Here is a 27,726-nt window from a genome sequence, read left to right on the forward strand (position 1 = left end):
ATGATGTCACAGTTTTTTTCCAACTATTTTGACCCTTCTCCCCTTTTTTCACACTTCACCATGTGCAAAAAAGCAGAGTATGTGTCAAGGGGGGGGGGACTTTGTCACATGTTGCAGTTTTTTTATTGACCTATTATTATTTAAAATATGGATGATATACATTTCTTGTTACCCGCTCGCTTTCCCTTGTCATAAACTATCAGACTTTAAAGAAAACCCTCTCCTTCAAAGCGTGACATCATTTGTGGACAGTCCCTAAGCAAGCTTAAATTTAAAGTACAATAGATGACAAAAATTCAAAAAGAAAAGAAAAATTTACAGATTCTGCTTTTTAACTTCCCTCAGCAGTAAAACTGAAATCAACTCTGAAGAGTCTGTACATATTTGTTTGTCTGTTTGTATGCATTGGGTCTTACAATTACAATAGGAAGGGCAAACTCTCCATCAATCGCCATCAATCAGAGAAGCTAAGGATGTAATTTCCATGTTGAATTTGCTCTTCTTTCCCTCTCAAAATGCAGAACATGTTGTTTTTCTTCTGGAACTTTTGCTGTATCTCATTTTTTTTTCTTTGTAATATTTTCCAACAATTACAGTTAATGATGTAGAAATTTTTTGCTTGAATTTGATTTTATAACACATTACTGAGTTCTATTCCAATATGAAACATTTCTGTGTTAAAGAGGACTCTGTCTCAAATCTTCCTTCTTGGATCCTTAGCAGAAGAGGAGAGAAGAGTCATTTCCGAAATGTTGCATTTCATGGAAATCCTGGAAAGTCATAGAAAAAAGATAAACAAATTTCAGACCTGGAAAAGACATGGAAAATTAACATTTTGCTTAAAAGTCATGGAAAAATGTCTTAGGCAGTAGTAAAGTAACAGTAGCTAATGGAGAATTAGAAATCTTGAACGACTTAACCATATTGCATGCAAAAGCTAATACTCGAAAATTGAATGATTTCAAAAACAAATGAGTTTAGGAATCCTATTGCATCCTTTTCTGTTACAGCCTCTTGCCTTTTTTTGTAGTATGATTTTACTGCTGCGACATCCCTATAATTTTGAGTTCACCATTATTTTCAGAACTTCTTATATGTTATATTCTGTAGTAGTGAATTTAGCATGTGATTTTTCCCCGCCAGCTCAAAAAGTGTGATTTAATTGCATTCGAGTTTATTTCAACCACTCGTAATTATCAAAGTATACCGTAATTTGTTGAAAGCTTTAGAAAATAAAGACTAGTCAAACGATAGAACATGAAAATAGGGGAATTCTAATAGTCAACCAACCAGTGGTGCCCAACATGCATCTTGCAAAATCGATCCATTTGGCCAGCTGAAATATCTGCTTTAGAAAAATGAATTTACTGACAAGCATGACTTTACTTCAATGAATAAAACTGCTGTTAAGTTACATGGATGATTAAAAGCACTGTTGACACCAAATGGCAATATTTTTTTTAAAGTAAATTAACTATTGGAAACTTAGTAATAACTCATTCAACTTTTGTCCCATTCATTACTATTCTGCTTTTTTTATTAAATAATTATTAGACATTTTAACATCACAGTATATTGTTTCACTATTTTTTTATTTTACTTAAATTCATATGATAAAGACAAATAAGAATAATTTGTTAGTTTCTGCAGTGTGCACTGATATTTTTTCAGTCACAAGTAAGTGCTTCAATGAGGTAGTTGCATTCATGTAACAGTTTTGCTAATGCTTACTTCTGAAAATTGGCAAGGTTGACATTGAATAGTCCCGTTCTCTTCTTGTAACAAGGTCAATGAAAACTTTTATGAAGTCATGAAAAAGTCATGGAAGTTTTTTATCTGAATTGAGTATGAACCCTGTGTGTGCCAGAGGGGGGGGGGGCGCCAGGAAGAGGCAACACCAGATTTCACTCTGGTATAGAATTCCGTAAAAGTTAGTTTGAGGTTACATATAACCAGGGCCGCGCCGTCCCAATGTGCGAGGTCGTGCGGGGCACGACGGCGCCAGAGTCAAAAAGGCGCCGATCTCTACCAATAAAAAAAATGCTCCAAAAAATGGGGAGAATCTCTCTTACCAAAAAAATAAAAATGAACTTTTCATTAAATCCAGAGCCTTATCAAGCCAAAATTTGGAGCCCCTCTTATAAGAAAATCTCCACATTTTTCAAGTGGAAGTTTCCAAAAAAAAAGGAAGAAGAAATTTTGGTCTTCCTAAAAATGTGGTGCACAGGTCCATGGAGAGTGCGTTTACCAGGCCCTGGTTACATCCAATTGTGGCGGTGAAATTACACTGCTCATTAAAACAAGCAATCTGCTCGTTGCCTATCCAAAAGGAAAAAATAATGCCTTGTTGTGTTTAAATATGCTATTCAAAAGCGTAATCTTTCACAGTGAAAACATATGATGCTAATTATTTAATAGATAAGCAGTTTTCTTCCTAATGTAGAGCCGTGAATGCTATTTCGGTATGTCTATAGTACACAAGTCTGAGTGAGCATATGAGGCGCAAGAAATTCATTCCCCATTTAGATTTTTGAGGTTATTATGTTGTATTGTAATTTGTGTGAAATATGTCCTTTTTTGATTTCAAACTACTATTCATGGTAATTTGAACAATGTTATTGTACATGGAAAAATACTGTAAGCCCATTTGCATATATTTTACTTGTACGCCATGTTCATATATCGTGGACATCAATTATGGTTCACTTTTTAGTTCCAAAAAGTAGCAACTTGACCATAATTACTCGATTCCCTCCTCCCTCTCTTTTTTTTTTTTAATTATTTGCATTTTGAAAAAGCTATGGACAATGAATTTGTTTTAGATATATTCAAAGCCTTCTTACTTATTCCATATTTAAGAAATACTGGTTTTACCGGAAAGGATTTCAGTTTCAGATTTTATGGTGGAATACCATCTATACTTCAATTTAGTAATATAATGAGTTGAGTACCTTGTTGTCATGTTTTAAGAGGTATAAAAGTGTTTAATTATTCTTCAATTAGAGCGATTATAGAGGTATTTAGAGCGGCGTTAACTTTGATATTCAATCATATCAGAGGAGCTACTGAACTTGAAAGAACTTCGAGATATGAAGTAAAAACATACACTGTAATCCAAAATTTAATACACATCTTTACACATTGTATTTTTTTTTTAAATAAATTAAATGCTAAACGTTTTTTCCCCCACGTCATATTTGTCTAAAAAACCTTATTCCAGGTGTTAACTATATTTTCACTGGACGCCACTGTATAAAGGCGCTCAAAAGACATTTGCACGACGGCGCCGATCTGGCTTGGCGCGGGCCTGCATATAACCCAATTCCTTGCTTAGCTAGGACATTGGCTTTTTCATTTTTCCCCCGACACCAACATGTGAAACACCCACTATAAATATACATCAAGGCAGGACAAGAGATGTTATTGAAATTGAGGCTCAACCGCTAAGAGTGCCAGTTTTTTCAGATGTTGAATTGAGCTGTGACTTTCAGTCAGACTTCAGATGTTATAGGCAGCCCAAGAGGCCACAGCCTTGATGCCTTTCTCTATTACCTTCTTCTCTGTAATATTAGATTTATATATCTAAATTCGTTTTCTTTTTCTTCATAAGCTTATCATTTTTCTCAGATTGGAAAATATTTGATCAGCAAATCAGTCTTAGTTTTTTGTAAGCAGACAAATTTTAAAATATTTATCTCCTGAGAACAAGAAGAAAATACATTAGGAAGCATCTGCGTACGATAACTATGGCAAAGTTCATTCTGAAAATTGCAATCTGTTCATACGTTAATTGCATTAAAGTATGAGTGAAATTCGCAATATTTAAAAGCAGCTGATTGTGTAGTAATATCTAATATTTTTATAGGCCCTAGACTCCGGCAGGCAGGGTAAGTCACCTCATTTTTTAAGTGCTGAGCTGACTGCTATTCCAAAGGACAAGCGACGGTCCAAAGATTTCAGCCGAAGAGGCTCTCGAGAATCTCTAGACAGCATGGCGTATGATCATTGTGAAAATGAAGACGTAAGTTTTTAAGTAGCTTTTACTTTTATTTGCTGTTGCAATAGGGAGCAGACGCTTAAAGGAAACATATGTGGAGTAAATGCAGTTAATCAAAACTTCAGTCTAATGGAAATTAAAACATTTATTGCAGTAAAAAATGAGTGAAAACAAATTAAGTTTGTTCTTAAATATTATTATTATTTCTGGTCCTGTTTATTTTGTTCTTTTAGTTAATTTTCAGCTTATAAAATGATATAAAATTTAAGAATCACTCTGCTGTATAAGCAATTTACTTTAACATACTTCATTGAAAAACATAGAAGTTTGTGTCACATCCTTAGAAAAAGTGTCTTTTTGCAAGATTTTTAAGATTTATGAAGAATAAGTAGGGGGAGGGGACGGAATTTCAGCAGGCAATTTTTTCAAAGTAGAAAGCGAATCAGTTAATTGTTCTCAAATAATAAATTATAATATTTTTCCCTTTTTCAAAAGTGCAAATAAAGTTCAAATGCGACTGCAAACAATTTCGTTTTTTATGCGTTTCTTTCATGAAACATTAAATTGATTTTTTATTTGTTTCTTAAAATGATGATTGCAATGAGTCATATGACATGGTGAATCTCCCTTCAAGAAGTTTACATTTAGTTCTTTTTGCATGTGCAATTTTATTGTGTTAAACCAAAATTTTGCATGATTGGATTGATAAGAATCTTTTGGGGGAAGTCATGTAATTTGTAATATGCACCAACGGACCATTCATTGCAAAACTATTGCGGAACTTTGATGGTTGTATGCACTGAGCTGTTTGTTTCTTGCTGCAAGTAAAGGTTCATAATTTTCAAAATTAAGTTGATGTCTTGTAAAAAGCAAATATTTATTCATGCACTCTCTTGTGCCAAAATTAAAGTTGAAAAAGTGTTGTCATCTAAAGCGTTTCATTTCCTCGCCGTTGAATGAAAACCCCAAATTTAAATTTTGTTTTATGTACCAGCCGGTATAATTATCTTGTCTAAAGACATGCACGACAGACTAATTTACTTATTTTATAGTCATATAAAAAACTTCAACCATCTTCTCAATATACTAATATAGGTAGATTAGTTTAAATTGCCATTTTCAATACACATCTGATTTAGAGTGCAGCTTTAATTTTACATATTCATTTTATTTCTTTGAATTTTGTTTTCTTTTTATAGTAATATACCTCCTTCGTCAAAAAAAATTATTTCATAAGCAACCAGGCCTTTATATTTTGTTTTATGTTATTTATTATTTTAACAATGTTTAACCTTATTTTGTTTTCATTCTAAAGATAAATCGATTTATTAACAGTGTTTTAATTTTTCAAAAACTTTTTAGGATCAAAAAAACTTTTTAGGAACACTTCAAAGCGCAGCAAGAACTCTCTTAAAACCTGTAAAATTCAGAAAAGAGTAGTTTAAGTGTACTATATACTCCATGTGAAAATATCCCTACATAACTTAGGTGAGTTTGAATGATACATTTTGATTCATGTGATATACTGCATTGAGTGGAAATAAGTAAAAAGCGGTCATTACCGAAGCGAGAGATCAGTATTGATTTCAATTATATTGTAATTGAAGTTTGTAAGTTATTGAAAACAAGTCATTAGTTCTTTAAAATCTATATCTAACTGCATCTTTTATTTTGCATCTTGGCTTTTCTTTTTCTTTTTTTAACTTGATGCATAATTATAATGCTACAGCTCCTAAATTTAAAACATATGGTGTGAATAATCTAATGTTTCCTTCCTGTCTGCTCCCAATTGTGATATTGTTGATGCTGTGCTAGATTTAACAGCGCTTACATTTAAATTAAGTGTTATGCTCAGAATTTCATCACTTTTTAATAGAAAGAAGTGGAGGCAATAATTTTGCTTCTGCCGTTCTTGGCTAGCTCTCCCGTGATAATTTTTTTGTTATGTGCTTTGTTTGAAATGTTCTTTGCAAAATGTAAGAGAGTTGGAGAAATTCTTTCTGTGACCTTATTGAAGGTACTTAGTGAATATCTAAGCATGTTACCGCGTAATAATTGTTTAAACTTTTACATTTTCATTGTACTTGGATGTAAGTGCCAAGGATGAGAAGATTGTCAAAGAAAAGTAGTAGAATTTATGGTTTTGTTAAAGCTCCTTTTTAGAAATCAAATTTTACTGAGCTCATACTTTGTATTTGCCCACAACCTTTTTTTTCCCCCTAGTTAAATTTCATTTTCACTTTGTCTACTGATGAAGAAATTCAGAGGTTTTTTTAATATTTTTTTTTAACAACATTTGTTTAGAAACTAGAGGTTTCATCATATAAGGGTTGCAAAAGAGCAAAATTAGTTCTTGAGGTAAAGATCAAAACTGTATTAATGCTAAATGGTAGAATTCTAAATGAGTATTGGTGTATGTAACTGTCCCTATACCTTGTGTGGGTTCATCTTAGTTTCATGAATATTAGTACCGCAAATGCGGCAACTACATGCCCAGACCAGTTCTTGGTCGCTATTAAAAGGTTTTGATGTAAAAGCTTATGGAAAGAATAGTTAATGGATAGCTAGGAAAGCTTATGAATTTTCTGCATAATGAGATTCAAAGTTGGGAGTCTGATTTATGCATGGTAAAGTTCCCAAAACAAAACTCCTGAACAATACTTAAAAATCTGAGCATTTGGCAGATTTTAGTTCAATTTTGTTATCATACTTGAAGAAATAGATCCTCACATTATTTTATAGTGGTTGATTGTTAATTACAATAGATGCCCAAAAAATGCCAAAATTTGTGTGTGAAATATCTGTAGTGTTGATTGACATTAGAGCTTGTTTTAAAAAAGAACATATTTAGCAAGATTAAAAAAAAAAAAAAATAAAAACGAAAGATATTTAATCTGAATAAAAACAATAGCTCACAAAAATTAATTGCCCAAACGAATCCTTTTCAGAAATTGTGATTGCCAAAACTTAACCTTAACAGACACAAGTATGGAAATTTTTGATTATTTTTGAGAAATGTTGATTACATTTATTTTTATTTTTTTTCTCACATTAGCATACCTACCTTTCTGAAAATTATTTAATTGGTGACACATCCACCAATCTACAGGATGTAAAAGAATGAAGGATTATAGCCATGCTTTTTCTTTTTTCTTTATTCTTATAACAAAATAACAGGTTTTTGAATTTTAATTTATTATTTTAAAGGATTAGTTTAAGGAAGATTCTTTTCCTGCACAATGGAGAAAAACAATTTTGTCATGTATTCTTGAAGATTCCATTTGAAACATTTAAAAGTTGTTTACGTTATTTTGTATTCATGTCTAATGATGAAGTTTCAAATTAAACACATTCAGTGTGTGTGAATTGTAAACCTAGCAGTTCAAAGTTTTTCTTTCTATAGTTTATTATAAGTGTGGGCAAAGTAGATTAAAACTTCAGTTTCTTAAATTTAATGACTTACTCATAGTTTTTGAAATACATGTAGTTGCTATGAGGCAAGTTTCCACCTACGTTTTAAAATGACCAAGAGTTTTTGGGGAAATCAGATGCTCAGTCAAATCTTCTGTTCAATAGCCTTCTAAAATTAATTAGTATTTTTATGAAATACAACCTGAAGGTTCTGAACCTGGAAAATAACAACTATTTTTGTTTAATTTGATGTAAGTATTTACAATTATCCAGTCCTTGTTGGTAGAAAAATACATTTCCTTATTTTTTGGTGAGTAACCAAGTTTTATGGGCTTGAGAAACTTTTGAAACTGAAAATTTAGCCTGAAAATTTGATTTTCTATTCAAAAAATTTTGAAGTATAGAATACTCCGGTCAGTTTTATGGGCAATATTCTTTGCCTACCCAACTCCAAATTTTTGAGCAAAGCAAGAATTTTAAGGGGTAAACGTTTCTTCATTTAGTGGGGAGTAAAAAACTATTTTAAGGAAAAGATTCTGTGAAAAATTACGTAAGTGAGTGCCATTGATACTTTCCAAACCTTTGAAAAATTAAATGCTTCCACATGTTAATTAAAAGAATAATTTAAAAACAAATTAAGTGAGTTTAATGTATAATAACTTTATATTTAGAATATGATATTAATTATTGATTTCAAATAAATTGAAAGTTGAAACAAAACATTTAAAACTGGATATTTTGTGTTTTTATTCCTAGCTGTATCGATTTTTTTAAATTTTGCTTACTGAAATAGAAATTTTTAACTTGGGAAAAGAGTCTGAAGCTCAAAGCGTATCCATAGTGTATGAAGTTTTATATGTGATGCTTATTTTCCCCATGTAGTATCCCAAAATTTTTATTTAGTTCTCTTAATGAAAATGTTGCATGAATTTTCTGTTTTTTGATTTGAATACTATGTCCTTTTGTGTTTTAATTTTATTATTTGTTTTGATGGAGAGGCTGCAAAAAATCGAGTTATGTAAAAAGTTCTTACCTTCTGAACTTCAGGTGTGTTATGATTAAGTAATTTAAGCAGATATATATAATTATCAAAGTCAAAATTATGTTTATTGTACTATGAAAACTTTTTTTGATGTTAAGTGTATGTAGTACAGAAAAATAAATTTGTGTTAACGTATAGATATATCAGACTGAAAAAGGTGATGCATGCTTCTTTTTTTTTTCCTGTTGTGGAAATGCAAGGCCAATTTGCATGATTTTCCAAAATGTGTCTGTTATCTGAGATTAATGTATCTTTAGAATAATTTTCCCTAATTTTTGTGTTCAAATTTGCTTTTTTTTCTTTTTTCATTTTTTTCTTACTGCTCTCTTTGGTGTTATACATTTTGACTTACTTTGTTGGGTTTATTGGAGCATTTATTTTGCAACATTTCAGATACATAGATTTATTGCTAAAAAAATTTACCTTTTTCTTTGTTCAAATTTATCTATCAGTATCACTAGTAAACGTTTAGTGCAGTATGTCACAATCTATTATAGAAACACTTCTTGTGGAATAATGTTTAAAATCTGCTGTTTCCTTATTATTTAAAATTTATTTTAGTCAGTCTTCCTCCTGGGCGTAGCCAGAGTGGGGCAACTGCTCCTCTCTAGAAGAGATACTCAGATTACCACACTCTTTCCAAATGTCACCCAAAATAATTTAAAATTGCAATTTTAGGGCTTCAATCTTGAAAAATTCCCGGGGATAGTGACATAATCACTTTTTCTGTCCTCATCTGACCAAAATAGCACAAAATGTTTTTTAGGGGGAGAAGAGGACTATAATTTCAAGCAATTTCTAAGGTCTGAATTGGGGGAGGGACTAAAAACCTTGTTGTGCACACGCCCCCCCCCCCCCTTAACGAGAATCCTGGCTACTCCAAAGGTCTTCCTGTGCTTCTTAAACAAGGTTGATACTGTCCCCCTGCCCTCCTTCTTTTAAATGTAATTATTATTATTATTTATTTATTTATTTTTGAATTTTTTAAAAGTTTTACTAAAAACATATTTAAAGCTATTTGGACTTTTGTCATGTTGTTCTAGAGCTTGCACACAGTACAGAATTTTGTAGTATGACTTTTCTGCCTTTTTGTACTAAATGATTAGTTTTAGTTTAAACCTACTACCTTTAACTATCAGTTAGTTTTAGTACATTTTAAAGCCATTTGTTGTATATTTTTATGTCATGACTTGCTTACGATCATAACATTTATTATTACTTTTCATCTTATATCAACAAGTATTTGTTATTTACTCAATCATTAGAGTTGTTATGTTGAAGGTAATTTTTTGATGTAAATAATTCCAGCAAACATACTCATACTGAAAATTATATTGTTTTAAATATATCGAATCAGTGAATCATGTAGTGTCCTTTTCACACAAATGTAACTCCATAATAGTTTCTTCCTTTAAAATTAAGAGTATTGTTGGAATTAACTTTTTCAATACATTAAAGAACTTATAATCAAAAAATACATTTTGATAATTGAATAGTCGCTTTTTTCAAAGAAATATTTCAAGTACAGTAAATGCATAGAAGTTTGCTGCCTTCCTTATCTTATTGGAATATTTTCAATACTTAACAATAATATATATATGTATATATATATCTTGATCATTGATCTACTGCTAAAATGGTATACAACTTTCATGGCGTGTTCTGCTGATTTTTTTTTTTTTTTGGGGGGGGGGGCATCTGTGTCAGTGACTAGGCACTTCAAGGATCCTGACACTGTTTATTGTCATACTGAATCAGGTACCATGATGGAGCAACCAGGAGATTCTTTACTGTTGTTCCGTGGTACATTCATATCCCTTGGCCCACTGTTGGTGTAAATGGCTAATGCTTAGCTATCTTGTTAAGGCTTCTGCTATTAGCCACATATTAAATGTAGTCTGCTCAACTGTGTGATGAAAACTACTTTGCCTGCATTGTATTTGGCTACAAGCTGCAATACTGGCTGCTACTAATTTTGCTTCATCAACTGAACCAGGTCCCAAAGTTGTTAGGCCATCACACTGCTTGCCTTCTAACAAAGCTGTTTAGATCAGCAGCTAACATTATTGGATGATGCCTCAATATCTTCTGCAAAAGTTCATAGCCATTTTAAAAGATGGGTGAAGGGAGTCATAATGTTTTTGTCCTTTTGTATATGCCAGAATTATTTAGTTATATATGACTTGGAATATAATTAGCATAAATTAATTTAGGTTTTATGTACAAGAACTTAGTACCCAAACTCTTGATTCATCTTATTGAACAACCGGGACTTAGTTGAAATACTTAAAAGAAGATGGAATAATTTTTAGTAAATCATAATTGTCATTCCTGTTATTTGACTATAGAACATTGTGGTCATTTTATATTTCTTGTGCGTACATATGTTGGAAAATTTCTTTAAGGTGTTCCATATTTCTTACAATATTTTAATTATCAAAATGCATTAGAATGGTGAAGCATTTTCCTCTGTAATAAACTTGGCTTTTTTAATATCTTGTATTCCATAATATGCATTTTAGTAGCTCCTTTTTCCTGGCTTCATTAAGCATGCCATCTGTTTATTCTTTACCTCATTGCTCAGTCATTAAAATAACACACCTGCAGTAGGAGTTAAGAACTTTAAAATCTTGGGGCCATGCACACCTTTCTCTGGTTAAAAATCTTGGTTCTTCATTTTATTTAAGCTTTTATTGTATCTCTCAGTGTGGTTTCTTTGCATGCTTGTTTTAATGGTCCTTTGTTGGCTTTACTTTCTACCTTTTTTGACCCCCCCCCCCTTTAGTAGCTACAAGCCCTGTCTATTTATAGTCATATTTTTAATAAATAGTTTTTTTTTAAATTATTTGGTTTTTTAAAAAGTAAAGAAAAGCCTTCAAGGTAACAGACAAAAAAAATTCATTAGTTGCTCACTACTTTTAATTTAGCTAATTTACTGATTATGCAATCTTTCTTAGGTGTGACTACTAAACTTGAGTGAACGTAAAAGATTTTGCATATTTCTAAAATGCGATACTAGTGTATTTTTGTGTCTGTTGAGGGTTTATTAGTTTATCAGTGTATCATATAAGAAATACTCTTTAAAAATGGTACTTCACTTTACAGAAAAGATTTTGAACTTTATATTGGATTCCTTTATTTTTTAAATCTGCAGTTCTTTCTTATTTTTCATCAAACTCTCTTACTAAATTTTGTACAGAAGAAAACTTGATTACAATATTTCATTAATCTTGATTAGTAGTGATTATTAGTAGTGATTTTTACAGGCATTTTGAGTAATCCAAATGGTACATCATAAAAATGATAAAATTCTTAGCATTTTCTTACAGACTTTGGCTTTGGCTTTTTTTAAATAAGCAAATACTTTATTTTTCTAATGATCTCATCTAGTTTTCATGCATTTAATAACAATGCATGATATCATTTTTATCTTATTCTATTCTTTCTCTTTTATAGACTGCTGGAAATACTGTATTAATCATATTAGATCAGTTATGGGCAGAAATTCTTTGTTACTGTACTCTTTTTATTATTTCAAAAATAAAATTTTCCAGCATATTCAAAATGTTTTCGAGTTCTATTACATGTATGATGTCTTATCATATTTATTATGTGTCATAGAATATGAACAATAACTAAAAATCCCTCTAAAATTGTCTAAGTTGTTAAAGATTTTCTGTAGCAACGATGATTTAATCATTGACAGAAGAGCCCATTACAAGCACATAATTTGAAGAATTACTAGATACGAAATAGACTGTCTAAATAGTTAAAGATGTTAGTTTTTAAATGTATATACTTAATAAAGCTGAACTTAGTTTTGCTTCTTAAGATGATACTTACAATGCTATCAGTTTACAATGTCGTCAATAGATTAGTGATGATTTATTAACAGTTCTTTTATTACGTTTTATATCTTCAGTATGTAATGAAATTTTTGACTTATTTTTTCAAAAGTGCAACATAAATATGATTATTCTATGTTATAAAAACTAGTCTACTTTGTTGTCTTGAAGCCCAACGTTTGCTTCAAGAAAATAATTAATAGTTCTTTTGAAGTGTTTTTCAGAAATTGAGTTAGAATCTAGGCATTTGCATTTGTTCATAACACATTTTCTCCATAATTTTGAGAAGGACAAACATCTTTGGTAGCCAGCCATGTTAAGAATGCTTAAAAAACATCATTACAGTTAATACTGTCGTTGAATTTAGGACATCGTTCAATCAAACATGTACTGTATCCCTTCTGCATATTAGATTCATAGAGATGTTTCTTCCTCTGTTCCAATAATAGCTTTTTCATAATTCAATTTTTTATTTGAAAAACAGCCTTGAAATGAAGGATTTGTATGAAATTACTTTTGAACAATAGTCATTTTCAGAGCTTACAAAACCTTTTAAAGCAATTGAAAATTTTTATACCTTCCTAGATGTTTAATTTATGATTTCATAATATTAGAATTTTTTTATTTATTTATATATTTTTATTTTAATGTTTTATTTATCTACATATTAGTAGTTTGTAGGAAATAAAAAAAAGTAGGTTTTTGGAGGGGGGGAGGGGGAATTTTGTCGATTCTTTTAACTCATTAACAATGTCAGTCAATAAACTTAGATTGAATATTTAATCTTAATGTATCCTCATTGAAATTAGTATTATGATTAAATCACTTGTGAAACATATTCTTAAAAAAATTTAAAGTTTCACTGCATAAGGCCAATGAAGCTTGAGTATAAGCCTAAATTGTAAAAATTATCTTTGAAACATCAGATTTGAGTACATTGTAAGAACTTTCAAAATGATATTGTCATATAATTTGTTAAAAGATAGGAATTCTTATTTTAAAAGCATTGTCATGCTTTCATGTCAGGGTTTGGTTCTCTTGTTGTCTCCACCCCCCTTTTTGTTTTGTTTTTCTTTCAAGTGTCTGTCTGTTGATCATTTTCTCCTTTTATTTGAAAAAATTAACGTTCTCTGGAAATATTGTGGCTAATTTCCATAATATTCCACTTCTGTTTTGTTCAAATCAGAATAATTAACAGATTTCCTTTTATCTTGTGAAAGTAAAATTACTGTATGCTATGTGGGTGAGTAATTTAAACTATTCTGCTGTGATCTGTATAGAGCTGTCAAAGGCTTGATTGTGTGGTTTAAAAAAATGCTTGTGTTATGTGTATGCAGTTTCCGTAAATAAAATTTTTGAAGTTTACTTTGTGTATTGATTTGTACTGTGTGCATGGCTCTGGATTTCAAATTTAAAACTGAAAAAAGATTTAAAACAAAAAAGCCTCTCCTCCATGTTACCAAAAATACTTTATTAGTACCCTCATTTGTCGCATACACTTGACCCCCTTAGACAAATGGAAAACTCAAACGAAGTAGCAGCTTCAGCAAATTGAGGGCATCAATACGACACAGTAGTGCCAAGCTCCTACTTAAACTGAAGGGGGATCAGTCTGCGTATGGTGACATGGAAAGTTTTGCAGCAAGGTAGGATTTTGTGGTTTTCTACTGCAGAAAAGGATGTGTTGTTGTGCACCTTGCATGGCTTTCTTTTTATTTTTACCTAGTTGTGTTTTTTTTTAATCTTTAGATATTGTGATTTCTTTTGCTGTACCAAAAATATAAGAAGAAAAAAGTTATCTTCATGGGAGGAAAACTAAAAGTGAACATTATAAAAGCACAAAATTGCAAATCATTGCATGTGCCTCAGGGTTAGACGTTACTCTAATTTTTTAGTGTGAAAAAAACATCTTTGGTAACAACTAGAAGCTGAAAAGTTTTTCTGCATCAAAAAAGGTCTTTTTGTAGCCCCAAAATATGTGTATGCAATAATTTTGCAATTTTGTGCATTAATAATATTGACTTGATGATTTATTTAAAACAAGCGAATTGTAGTTCCGGCATACTGTAGACTTTTGTAGCACTAATTTGGTCTGGATATGTTTTGGCTTACATTTTTTTAAGCGCATAAAATGAAAGCAGCTTTCCAAAAATTACATTAAATTGTACGTATGTATATGTACATATATGTAGTGAAATCTTGTTTTAAAATGCGAGGTAAAACCGCCAATAGTTAAACAGTGCAACTAGTAGTTTACATTTATAACGATTAAGTTGAAAAGTGAGCAAATTTAAGCAATTTTTTATAATTTGTAATAAAAAGACATAAAGCAAAAAACTAAATGTCTTTATCAAAGGTAAAAATTAAATTGGTGTTTAAATTTGCAATGCTTACCTTTCAGCTTATTTTTTTACCAGTGTCGGCTATTAGAGTAGTGATAAAAGTAATATGTTAGAGTGGTTTTTTTTTGGGGGGGGGGGGGGATTTATACTAGTGTTCTTCTTAATATCCAACGGACCAACTTTAATTAACCAATTGACATCACAAATAAAACTTACTTTTGGATTTGGACAAAAATCTTTTTGGATGGTTTTGCAAGTGACATCATCTTATTTAATTTTTCACCCTGTTTCCCAGAAGAAAATAAATAATATTTTTATGCATCATATTTTGTCTTCCATATTTTAGTATTTATTAATATGGGCACTAAATACAGTGAAACTTCTCTAGAGCGACCACGACCACCCTCGGTTCGGTGAAAATGCGGTCGTTAAGAGAGGTGGTTGCTTAAAGAATTGACAACTTAAAATCTCCAAAAGAATTTCCCCAAAAATAGTATTGTAAATTTACAAATTTAATAAAATAAAGAAACATGAAAATTAATTTTCTTTGTTATTTATCAAATACTGCATCATATAAGCACTACTGCATACTCATTTTTTAAACTTTCTTAAAGTATCAAGAAATTTCAGATTGTTTCATACATTTTGCTTTTTCTGACAGTACTTGTCCCTCTAGAAATATCTTCGCTTCGACTTTACACCTCGATGTAAGATTGTTTCCCATTCTTTACAAATTTTTATGTCATCCTTCAAAACTTTCGTAATTTGAGTTTTCCCACAACCGAAAACATCTGCTAACTTCCTTTCCGAATTTCCTTTTTCGTAAGAATCAATCACTTCTATCCGCCGCTCCAATGTTAAAGTAACTCGTTTATCAGACATGTTTTAAGCACTTGCTTCGACAAGAATTTTAGCTGAAGTGCACTGTCATTCCTCTTGTTCGCCCCTTAAATTCATACCAAATGTACTTACCTAGAGATAGAGACCCTAGGGATTATCAGCAATGTGAATTTTTACTCCCTTCCTTACACCTGCTGCCCATCAGTTAACAATGCATCAAGGTCGACTGGAATGTGGATTTACCTATATTTTTATTTACTTATTTTTGTGAGGAAAAGTATGCAAGAAATTTTTGGATGAAGGCCCAGCCAGTGGTCATTGATAGAGGATTGGCTGGTCCGAGGTCTTATATTTTCCAGCTGGTTTAAATTAATAATTAATTTTTGTGTTATAGAACTTTAACATTTTTTTTAAACTTGAATTTCTGTTCTTGTTTTTTGAGTCACTATAAGTTCCGCTATATTTTTGCTCCAGCATGCAATTTGTCACCTATTGCTTAGTTACAAGAATTCACTTCTCTTTCCCTTTAATGCTGTATTGTAATTTTTGATCTGCATGATTAGTAATTTAAGAAAATATTAAGTTTTTTCCTGTGAGTAGTTTTCAGTGGAACTAATTTTGATTTCAAATTTTAAATTTAACATAGATTTCATTTTTGAGAAATATAATTTATTTTTTGTGTTTTCAAATATCATAGCTTAGTAGCTATTAGTGCATTTCTGTACAATTAAAAGTTTTAAACTCCGAGTGTAATTTTTGCTAATATCTTTTTCCTTAATAGAAAATATTATTTTTAAAATAAATCATTCATGAACTATGTGTATGTACATATATATGCAATACATTTCCATGATGAAATAATTATGTTTATTTACTTTTACTCTAAATAATAGCTGAAGTAGACAAATGCCTTATTTTTCATGCTTGTCAATCTGCAATATTGTGTAAAAATCTTAAAAAATAGTTTGAGGTTCAGAAATTTATGCTCTATTACTCAAAGTTAGGGAATTATCATCCTGTGTCCTGAAACAATATACAAATGCAAAGAGATTTGTAATTTAAGTATAAAAATTAAAGATTTTATTTCTCTATCAAAATCCTTACTATGAGAGTGAGAAAATAAACAGTGGACGTATTCTTAAAAACTTATTTCTACTATGCACTCAAATTTGTTGACCTGAGCAATAAAAGGTTGTACTTTGTGCTGAAATTTTTTTAAAAAAACTATAGTAAATCGACATAGGAAACACAAATTACAACAAAAAATATGATACATTTGTTTCAGGATTGCATGATCAGGATCATCTGAATGAAAGCTTTTTCTCAAATGTTTTACCATCCAGATCCTCACTTTTTTTACATAGGAAAATTGGTGTGTCATAACTCTGAAGCACTTGTATGCAATTTTAACCTATTTTTGGGCTTCCATCAATTTTTTCCCCCAGTATGACCTGAAATTTTGTAGTTAATAGTGCATTGAGACAAAATATAATAAACATTGAAGCAACACGTAGACTTTAATTTATATGTGTCACAAGATTGAAATGGGAAAAACTCATCTATATAAAGCTACAGATTATCGCCCATTAGCAAGGCTAGGGCAGAAGTGCCAGCTGATACTAAACAGCTTGTTACAGCTTTCAGAGACTGCAGTTTTTCCCTTGTTGGGATTTGTCGTTCATGAATTGACATGATAGAGCTCAAGGCTACTGAATAAAACCATCACCCTAGTTGGCAAAAACTATTAAGTACATCGGTGCTCTCTTGAAATGTGAACGCAAAACTTAGCATATAAAGCTGAGGTTATATAACTTTATACCTTAGCTTATATTGTCACTCTTTGCAGACTTCTCGCTAGCGTACTGAAATATTTTTAGCTTTGTTCTTCATGAGATTTTTTTACCTTCGAAACTGTTATAGCTATTCCAGAATGACAAGCCCAAATAGCCAAGTTACATCTCTAGGTGCTAAAAACAAGCTGCTCAGCACGTGCAGCTGATTGATCTAATTAGTGTTATAGTTTTTACACTCAAATCTTTTTTCCTACTTTTTTTAAGTTGAATTTTAGAATTTAAATATTTTGTGAACTTAGTTCCAATTCAGTCTCTTTTTAGTCCCAGTATCCTTTTATGTCTTATTGTTGCAGTTTCAAATATGCAAAGTATAAACTTTTAGCCGTTTTTGTAATTCTTTCTTTAAATATTCTCTCTTATTTTTACACCCAGTTATTAACAACAAAACGTCAACGTCGATAAAATGTTACATAAGTATGAAACTTGTAACAATGCTGTGGTGTTATGAACATTGCATGGTAATAAAAAGAAACAGGTACAGTGACTCTGATAAGCTGATCAATGACTTTGACAATGTTTACCTCTTATTAGGGTAATAGGGAATGGTAATCGAGCTGAAGGATTACGTTCATAGTAGTTTTGCGAGGATATTCCAACTCAAATTCGTGCCAATAACGTGTCCCTTTTTCACTGAACTCCCTAAAATGAGGTAAACATTGTCATGGTCGCAGCTTAACTTATCACTTTAAGTTTGCACAGTTGTCAACTCTTCCAACTATGGCAAAAGTCTTTCAAGTACGGGACTTGTTTTCCGATTTTCATATTAAAATAAAAATCAATTGATTTTACTATATTTACCAATACAGTCGGACCTCCATATATCGAAGTAGCGAATTGCCGGGGAAAAATTCGATATATAGAAATTTCGATATATAGAAACGATCTTATTTTATCGTAAAAATCTCCTAAAACATTAAAATTAAAGCTAATTTTCTTGCAAGAAACCTAATTTCTAATTTATACGAGCATCGGATTAAACGAAAGTTAATAACTGAAAAATTAACAGAAATTACATTTTTGTGTCTTTGTATATCTTCATTCTTCGGCAGTTCAACTTGATTCGCAACATGAGGGGATTTTCGTTTTGACAATGTAATTGAGAGAAAAGTAAAAAACCAATCTACTTAACTTGAATGATTTTTACTGAAGCTAAAAAGACTAGAAATGATAATCAGCAGACAAAAAGGATAACTTGAAACTGATTTTACAGTATTAGTGGTTACAACTAAGATTTGAAATAAACTTGAGGGAATTTAAGAACTCCAGAACGGAACAACGACCTATCTACACATCCCTCAAACCCAGATTTCTTACGAGTTTCTTAGCAATCTTTAATGAACATAATTTTCTCCCCTAAACTTCATTTCTCATGAGTCAGTCTAAAGTGAAAAAAAAAAAAAAAAAAAATCTATGAATGTCTCGAAAAGAATTTCGATATATAGAGATTTTTTCGATATATAGAAACAATTTTTCTATGTAACGAACACTGAAATTTGCTGTGATTTCGATATATAGAAAATTTCGATATGTGGAAGTCCGATATGTGAAGGCTCGACTCTATTTATTATTTTTTTTCCTGCTCACTGCTTCTGCGTCTAACAACACTGCACCAAAGATGCATTTGTTGTTCCAATAAGAATCTTTTGCCTCTTTCCTGCTATTGTGATCCAAAATAAATATTTTTTCTGCACAATTTCATTTCATCAAAATTCTTCCTTGTTTTTGATACCTTCCACATCCCTTTTTGTTTTTTTTCCTGGATTCTTCCTGGCACCTCCCATGCACAACGTTTTCAGTCTCAGAACAAGAACCTATTTCAGAGTCGACTCTCTCTAAATATTCACAGGCTGATTTTTTGCACTTCTGCAGATTACTCTGCCCCTTCTCTCCCCCTCCTCCTCTTTATCATAAATTCCTGCATAGATCAGTTTGTTTCACTGGAGATATTTCCATCTTGTAGATAAATGGTCTCGTAATTGCAATTTTGAGAGCTTTTAAGTTAAGATTCATTGTACCAATTGCTTCTTTTAGCTCTGTTTTACCTTTAAAAAAAGAGAAAATTCGTGTATGAATGCTACAAATTTATTTTTTCATAGTATCACAATCTAAAACAAAATGCTTTATTAATGTAAAAAATATTGTTTGAATGTCGATTGTAATGTAGCTAAAAATTTTAAAAATTGCATGCACTTTTATGTTGATTTAAATTTTCTTATACTGCTGTTTTATTCTCCAGCCCCTATTTATTTAGTTGTAATCGTTTATTTTGCTTTGCATGCCTGTTTATCATTTATTCAAGACTTATTTTGTTTTATTTCTTTTTGCACACAACACATGCTTTTCTGTTTTTGTCAGGATACAATGAATAAGATTTTATTGTGAAAATAAAATGCTCTTTTTTTTTTTCATAGTTTTAAACCTTGAATAGCTCATAATATTGTTCGTATTCTGAAATGCTCCTGATTTTAGTTTCTGTTTTATGAACTTTGCTTTTTCTTTTCATTCCAATTTACTGAATTGTACAAGGCCAAGTGAAAAATGAATTTAGCCAAGTGCATTTTTTGCTTCTGCCTTATAATTTAGTTTCTGTTAGTGGAAAGAGTTACCCTTTTTTAAAATGACATGTATTTTTATTCTCTTAGAATGAAACGAGCCAGCTCAATGTCAGTGCTTAATTCAGATGAACAGGTATCTTTCTGATTATATTAAATTATTTGTTGGTATGCATGCATCACCTTTAAAGTACACATCATTATCGAGTTTTTTACTTATGTATCTATGCACATGTGAAGTTTTTCTGATTGTAATGCATTTTTCTTTTAAAAATACATATCTTTCACTCAATTTTTAGTCTTAAGTTGTAAACAGGTAAAACTGATTGAATCAAAATTTAGAAAAATAAAAGTTAAATTTACTAATCTTAGGACAAGAGTTTCAAAATGAACAATGATAAATAATTAAATGTAATTGTTGAGCAAATCTGAGAAAATTTAGGAAAATATTTTTTATTTATATTTTATAATGAATGTAGTACCTTAAACTTTTATTTTTCTTGACTGCCAGTTTTGATAACTTGATCAGTTTTGTCTGCGCACAATCAATTGTTAAATTGTAGTTCCTTTTACAATTATTGAGTATAGCCGAGTTCAGAAAATACTATTTTCGATGCTTATCCGCTAGCCTGAATGTCTATACCGAAAACTCTTGCTGTGTGGGTTTTAGGTTTTATATTTAGCATTATTAATTAAGAGGCATGAGCTAATTGGAACTTGAGCTTCATTACAAAATAAATAAGTACTTTAGTGCTAAAAAAATGTATTCAAGCAGCGAAGTGCAAAATATGCAAATACTAGGGCTAATTTTTTGTAAGTCCAAACAGTAGGGACTGTTTATAGGATGCTTGGGGCCCCCAAATGGGGAAACTTATTTTCACAATCATTTGTGACAGTATTTATTCTTTTAACAATAATATTCCAATTACAAAAGTTTGAGAATTTTATTTAAAAATGAAAGGTTAAATGTTTAACTCTGTTTCATGAATACTTCAATGCTTTTTAATATTTTCATGCATGCTGATTTTTTTTTTTTTTTTTTGTAATACAGTCGGACCCCGGTTTAACAAATTTCGCAATTTAGCGAAATTTTGCTTTTTCTCTGACGAAAATGAAGACCAAAACCCCTTATTCTCCAAATAATAAACCCCAAATTAGCAAACTATTTTAACAACCGATTTTGTTTTTTTGTTGTTAATTTGAGTTAGGAAATGTGAGATTGTTTTCCAAATGATACATCTATCTTGTCCGAAGCAGAAAAAGACTTTTCTTAGAATGAGCAATTTTTGACGGGCTAGGGGGTAACCCTAACCAATGAATAGCGATTCTAGTGCAGAATACTATTATGAAACTCCCATTAAAACTTACTTTTTCTAATGCTTTACATAGCCTGTAGACTAAAAACATATCTCATACAGCAGGCTGTAAATGACACTGTATTTTCTTCTCTCTATACAGTCGAAATAAAACTATTCGAGCTATATATAGAATTATTCGAACTTCAAGTCAAGTATCTAGGAAATTGTGAAACATCTATTATTCATTACTTTAAAATTTCAAATTAACTAGTGTGTATAATATGCCGCAAAATGCTAAATAAAAAGTATACACTTTCTAATTGTGGTTATTTTTGCGCAGATACTTATTAGGGTTTATAGAAAAAGTAAGTGCTTTTTTTTCCTTACCCTGATATTAGGAATAGCCCCGATTAAACGTATAAATTTTCAGTCCCAATGAATTTGTTAAATCAGGGGACCGACTAGTAAAATTTAAAAAACATCCATGGTCTTTTTCTTTTTTTCAATAAAACAAGATTTAGGCTCCCAATGCTAGGTTGCATGCTGTTATGACAGTAAAATACCTTTTTTTTCTGCATGACATTGTACATTATTTTTGTTGGCTAATTTGTACCTTGCTATTAAATGAAATGGGTGCAAGTATTAATTTCATAATTATTGGTATTTGTTACTCGGTACACTTTTTTTAAAATGATCCATGATTGTTTACTCTTGTAAAATTGGTCACTAAATTCAGATGGTTTTTAAAGATGAAGGAATATTCCAGTTATAAAGCTTTGTTTTGCTTTTCTCCTTATCTTATTCTGCAATGATGCATGCTTTGTCTCGCCATACTTTAATGTTCAAGTTGTGCTTGACATTTGGAATGTAAACTGAATTCCAATATAATTAAAACTTTTTGATGCTATAATAATATTTATCAACTTTCAAAGTATTTATACTGATTAATATTTACCTAGTGGTGATAAATTTAACAGAATAGAAACTATACCTTTTTCATTTCATGCCGTTGAAAATGGAACCTGATCTATTATTTTATGTAATTAAACTTACAGGAATAAAATTTGAACTACATGAATATGCATTTTAGTTTTCTTCATGGAAAAGAAAAATCTTGCCTTCTTTTGTATTTAATGTTGAATTTACCTCTGCGAAAATAAATTGTTATATTATGCAATATAGCTCATGAGAAATTATTACAATTAAGTGAGAGAGGTTATCAAGATCATGTCTGCAAGAAATAGTTCTCTAAAATGTAAATATAAATACATTAAATACCATTATGGCATCCTGTTTTAAACTTTCACTGCTTTTTCATATTATTTATAAAACTGTCTCGGGTATGAAGGGTTCACAGAAATTGGCTTGCTGGTTGGAAATTGAAGGAAAACTTCAATCTGAAAATTTTGAAAAAGCTGTTTTAAACTCACTTATTACTTCATTCTAAGAGCAAAAGAAAAGAGATTCATGACAAATGAGTTTACAAAAATGCCACTATTAAAAAAATTAAACCGGGAATAAACAGAAATTATACTAGTTAAAAAATAGGAAATAAACGAAGTTCCAAGTTTAATTTAAAAAATAAAAAAAAGGTAGATTAAATGCAAAAGAATGAAGCACATATCTTTGAAAATTGTATTAAGAATATCTTCTCTTGTCATATTTTCACAATTAAAAAAAAAAGACTCATACTTTCTTAGTGTTATGTATTCAGAAATAAAATGTTGCTAGGGTATTTGATATCGTACACACTTCACACAAATGATTCAAATGCTCAAAACTGGTTTCTAGAACAGACTTGATCATAGCTGCCGCTTATATGAATCACATTTGTTCTAAACAGTTTTGATTCTACAAAGCGCCTGATTCAATAAAGCAGCTAATTCAATAAAGCTGGATTTTATACTGTTTTTGACAATTTGATTCATTAAAGCGGCTGATTAAATTAAGTGGCTTCCAATGAGTGGGATATTGAAGTGAACAGAGATCGCAAAAGTGTGTAGCCCTAAAGAAAAAAATATTCTTTTGATATTTCTGTAATCATATAATTGAACTTATGCTGCATTTTGTCATTGTTTCTCATTTTGAAATCACATTAATTGAGATATTCTTTTCTAGGTGAAAAGTAACTTGATGAGCATGCGATCGAAAACAGCAAGCACAGACCAACTACGAAGTCGAGACACTCATTAAAAACCACCCCGCATAGCTATTATTTTTTAGAAATTAGACTTTTATTTGATCTCTTGCACTTTAGTACATCGCTAGCAATATTTAATTGAAAAGTGTCAGGGTTAACTACATAGGAATGTACATAAGCAGAAGATAGTTTTGACAAGGAAAATTGATTGTCAGTTGTTGCAGTAAATTAACATTGTACATAGATTTTTTTTTTTCGTTTTAAACTCCTCACCATCAGAAATATTGCTTTAGATTTAAATACTACTAAGTAAACTATGGTATTTCTTTGATTTTCAAACCATAAACATTAAATATGATTGCTTCTTTATATATTTTTCATATAAGTTTGAATGCATACTTGCCAACTTTTAAGGATTAGGCATAAAATATACGCATACTAGCCAATTTTTATGCATTTTGAAAACCTGTTGCATCTGCTTCTGTAAAACTCATACACATTTGTTGTTATGTGATTCTAACACATAAACATCACAACATTTAAATATGCTATTATTTTTGCTCTTATAATTCATATTCTGTGGTAGAGATGTTGTACGCTTGTCGTTTTCCGCCACTCGCATATTTGAATTCAGTTGCTTCCAAATGGGTTCCAGACAATGCTCCTCTTAAACATTTGAATGTTACCAGTGTTTCACCTCGGATTTATGCAGATGAAAGAAAATACAATTGATTTAGATATTGTTTGAAAACATGAAGAGTGGTAAAATATCAAAAATGAGAAGTTTTGTTGATAAATTACAGATAAGAAGATTCAGGAAAAGTTGCTAGTTACTCAAATTTAGTAGTCTTTCCATTATTTTTTCGCCTTCCTTAAATTTTTGTTGATCATATCAGTGTATTTAATTAATAAATATTTTTGACTTATTAACCCTTAGCACTCATATTTATGCTTTGTGGGCGATCTTAATCTACTCTAACAAGCGAATGAGCAGTGTCAATGCAGAAGTTTTACTGGTGCCTATCTTCAAAAGTTGCAAGTATGTTTGAGTAATATCAAAGGAAAATAATCTCTTGAAGTATTGTCAGACATCATTTGTGGCGATGACTTACTCATCATGAAATCAAGGAAATACATAGAATCCTAATTTTTGCAATTTGAAGAAATGTGATACGTATTTAATTTTGTATTGTATGACTCGGTGCATTCGATGTTGTAGAATGATATTTTCCCTTGCATGGTTGATGTATTTGTATATTGTTAATCTTTGTTTTATTATTGCCTGTGTGATTAATGGAGGTTTGGGCAATATTGTGTTTTTTATTGTACAGATAAAGTAAGCTATATTAGAAACGTTGATTTTTTTCTCTATCATTATAATTTTACTAAATGTTTTACTAAATATTTACTAAATACCATCATAAAAATTGAAAAATCATCGTTTTCATTAATTGAAAAATCTGTTGAAATACTACATGAGAGAAAAGTATTTTAATGAGAAATTTTATTAGTATTTTTATTGAAATTTATTTATGTATAATTATTATTATTATTATTGTGTCTATTTGAACCAAATATTTTGTATAAATTACTATTTGTGTTAAGTCTTAAGGCCTTTTTTCTCTTCACTTGTTATTATTTTTTTACTTTAGTGTATTTTCAATTAAGCAATTTATAGTGATTAAGATTTTTAAATAAGGTTTGGGCAAAAAATGTTTGTGTGAATTACACACGCTCCTAATACTATTACGTATTAGGAAAACTCCCAAACCCTAATTTTATCTAATTGTCGATGCAATCCTAAGTTGTTACATAAAAAAAAATTATACAATAATATTACTCTGTTTTTCATTTATTTATTTTTTACTCATTAATAGTTCTTTACATTTTATTATTATTATTTTTTAATAATAGTTCATTTGCCAAATACTGCTGCGTGTACTTCTTGAATAATGTTTAATTTTTTAATTGATTTCATGTTTCTAATAGATATCTATTTTACATGAAACTTTTTGTAATGCACTTTTGTATTCAATTAGAATTAATAGTAATAGACTCAGTGTAGCAGAAATTAATATTTTCACAAAAGTTTTCATACACATAAATGTTTATATAAAACTTTTTTTTTCTTTTCATTAATATTTCTCGATTCCTATTATTTTAAAGTTTTTCCTTTTAAATTATTTTATAAAATTGTTATTTACCTCTGTATATGTTGTTTAAACTAATACAATTGGATTTTTTTTTTTTTTTTTAAATGTATAAATTGGTTGAAAAATCTAACTATTTAACTGCGCAAGTTGTGGCATTTGAAGTATACATAGGAGTTAATGTTAAATTAATCTGCTATATTTTTACAATTTTTTAATTTATTTTTTAACCTCAATGTACTATATTTCTCTACCACATGTGTACAATTAAAGAAAATTTGCATGAGTTCCTATAGTAAACTATAAATTCAATGAGCCTATTCCTCCTGTGGTTATGTACTTCTGTAAAATAAATGTATACATACATGTAGGTTTTTTTTTTTTCCCTCCAAAAGTTTTATTTTCTCGTTCATGTATTAAATGTGTGTGATTGTATTTGTTATTTCAAAGGTTCATGTTGATTCCTAAATTGTTTTAGCTGTATGCAAAATTCTGTATTTCAAAAATATTATCCTCACTATGCAAAAATTAAAGCAAGGACATTTTTTCTTGTAATGAAGAGTATGCCTCTGCAAAATTACATTTGGGGCCTGAAATGCTCTACAAAATTTAAGAAAAATTGATGTACTTCAAGAAGTTTTTTTTTTAAGTAAATGGAAGCGAGATTTTTTTTTAAATTTAATTTATTTTTTTGTGTTACAATGTGAACAGATTTTAGTATTTTTCTAGCAACCCGTACAAATTTTCTGATCAATTATTTTGAGATTTTTAATTGTTTCTCTTATAGCATTATGTTAGAATACACATTGTCTAGCATTTAGAGGTATTGTTATCTTAATCAAATTAATGTAAGGAAAAATGGAATTGTCTGCAAAGAAAAACATGCAAATATACCTTGAAATTAAAGATGTCTAGCAGAATATCAATTTTCTATTTGGTAAAATGTGATGAAAACTCAGTTGTTTTTGACAATGGGTTAAGTTCCATTGCTAAATGCGCTTGAATAATGTAACAAAACAGGTGCAAATGGTTAACTGCTGTGTAACTGAAATACTTTCAATATTATGTTAGAAATATTATTGCTTATTTATTTTATTTTTTCGTTAATTTATGTTGCAAAAACATAAAGATGAAAAAAGTAATTACAATTTCGAAGCTTATTTAAGAACAAAATACCAGTAAATTCATTTTCTAAACTTTATTGTTAGCACTCTGTTTAAGAGAATGTTTTTTGTACAAACAGGTTCTTTTAATATTAAAATATGGCATTGCATTGATTTCAGCGTTTTTGCTATTATATCATTTATAAATTTCAACTTCTTGTAAATATAATTTTATGAGTATCTTTTAATTTTAAATACACAGTCACGTGCAAGAATGTATCCTTAGTAGTACCATTAAAATGGAAATTTGTAAATCTCACAAAATTGATTTTCTCATTTACAATTTCTGAATCAAATTTGCACCTTAGTTGTAACATCTTCATCATATATATTTATATATATATTTCTATAGTTCAAAATTCGACCATTTGTGTAAAAAATGGTATTGAAAGCAAGGTTTCTGAGAAGTTAAATGTTGCCTTCACTCATTCCAATTCAATGCGCAATTTTTTTAATATGTGATATTCAGTTTGAACTTGGTTTTTTTCTTTGTGGAACTATACATACACATTTGTTTTACGTCGCGTTTTGTCACTTTTATCTTTGTTTTTATTTATAAATTACTCCTAATAAATCTTATTCATGTTGAATTGGTTGGTTAACAAAGTTTTTATACTTCAACTATTTAATGTTGTGTGTATTTTAAAATTTTCTGTGCAAAAAAAAAAATCATTTCATGCTTCCTAATGTTTTGCTTTTTGAGTTCTGTTGGTCAGGCTTATGTGTATGATATGAATGAAAGTCGCCTGCACAACTTAAAACAATGCTGAATAATAAAATGTGCATGTGTTTCCTCAAAACAAGGCTTCTTATTGTCTTATTCATTACTCAGCGAAAATCTGTGCCACACTGTCTCAGTATCGCAGCAAGGGGAAGGATGGGTTGGGGGTGAAAACAGCCCCAGAGGCATTGGTTTTAACATAAATGAAAATGCAAATACTAGTTTATGCGTATGAAAGTTCTGTTTTGGTCACAAAAAAAAAACCTCCAGAATTTTTTAAAAAACCGCCAGAAGGTAATTTTGATCAAAAAACCCGCTCCAGAAGATAATTTTGATTTAAAAAATCCTCCAGAAGGTAGAAGGACTAATTCC

At 30.1% G+C, this 27,726-nt stretch overlaps 1 protein-coding gene across 4 annotated transcripts in view; it reads left to right on the plus strand.

The window, feature by feature from the left end:
• The window catches only part of LOC129230755 (kinesin light chain-like), a 95,884-nt gene extending 68,448 nt beyond the window's left edge, over window positions 1-27,436 (plus strand). The window contains exons 12-15 of one of the 4 annotated variants that reach the window (XM_054865190.1): window positions 3,866-4,021; window positions 13,808-13,941; window positions 19,973-20,018; window positions 23,299-27,436. In XM_054865190.1, the coding sequence (XP_054721165.1) occupies window positions 3,866-4,021; window positions 13,808-13,941; window positions 19,973-20,018; window positions 23,299-23,373 (411 nt within the window). In that variant the 3' untranslated portion in view covers window positions 23,374-27,436. Of the gene's footprint in view, window positions 1-3,865; window positions 4,022-5,359; window positions 6,837-13,807; window positions 13,942-19,972; window positions 20,019-23,298 lie in introns of those variants that run through there. The other 3 variants (XM_054865193.1, XM_054865191.1, XM_054865192.1) reach the window with 3 other exon arrangements.
• Window positions 27,437-27,726: the final 290 nt, after the last annotated feature.

This window comes from Uloborus diversus, chromosome 9, assembly GCF_026930045.1.
Source record: "Uloborus diversus isolate 005 chromosome 9, Udiv.v.3.1, whole genome shotgun sequence".
Lineage (NCBI taxonomy): Eukaryota > Metazoa > Arthropoda > Arachnida > Araneae > Uloboridae > Uloborus > Uloborus diversus.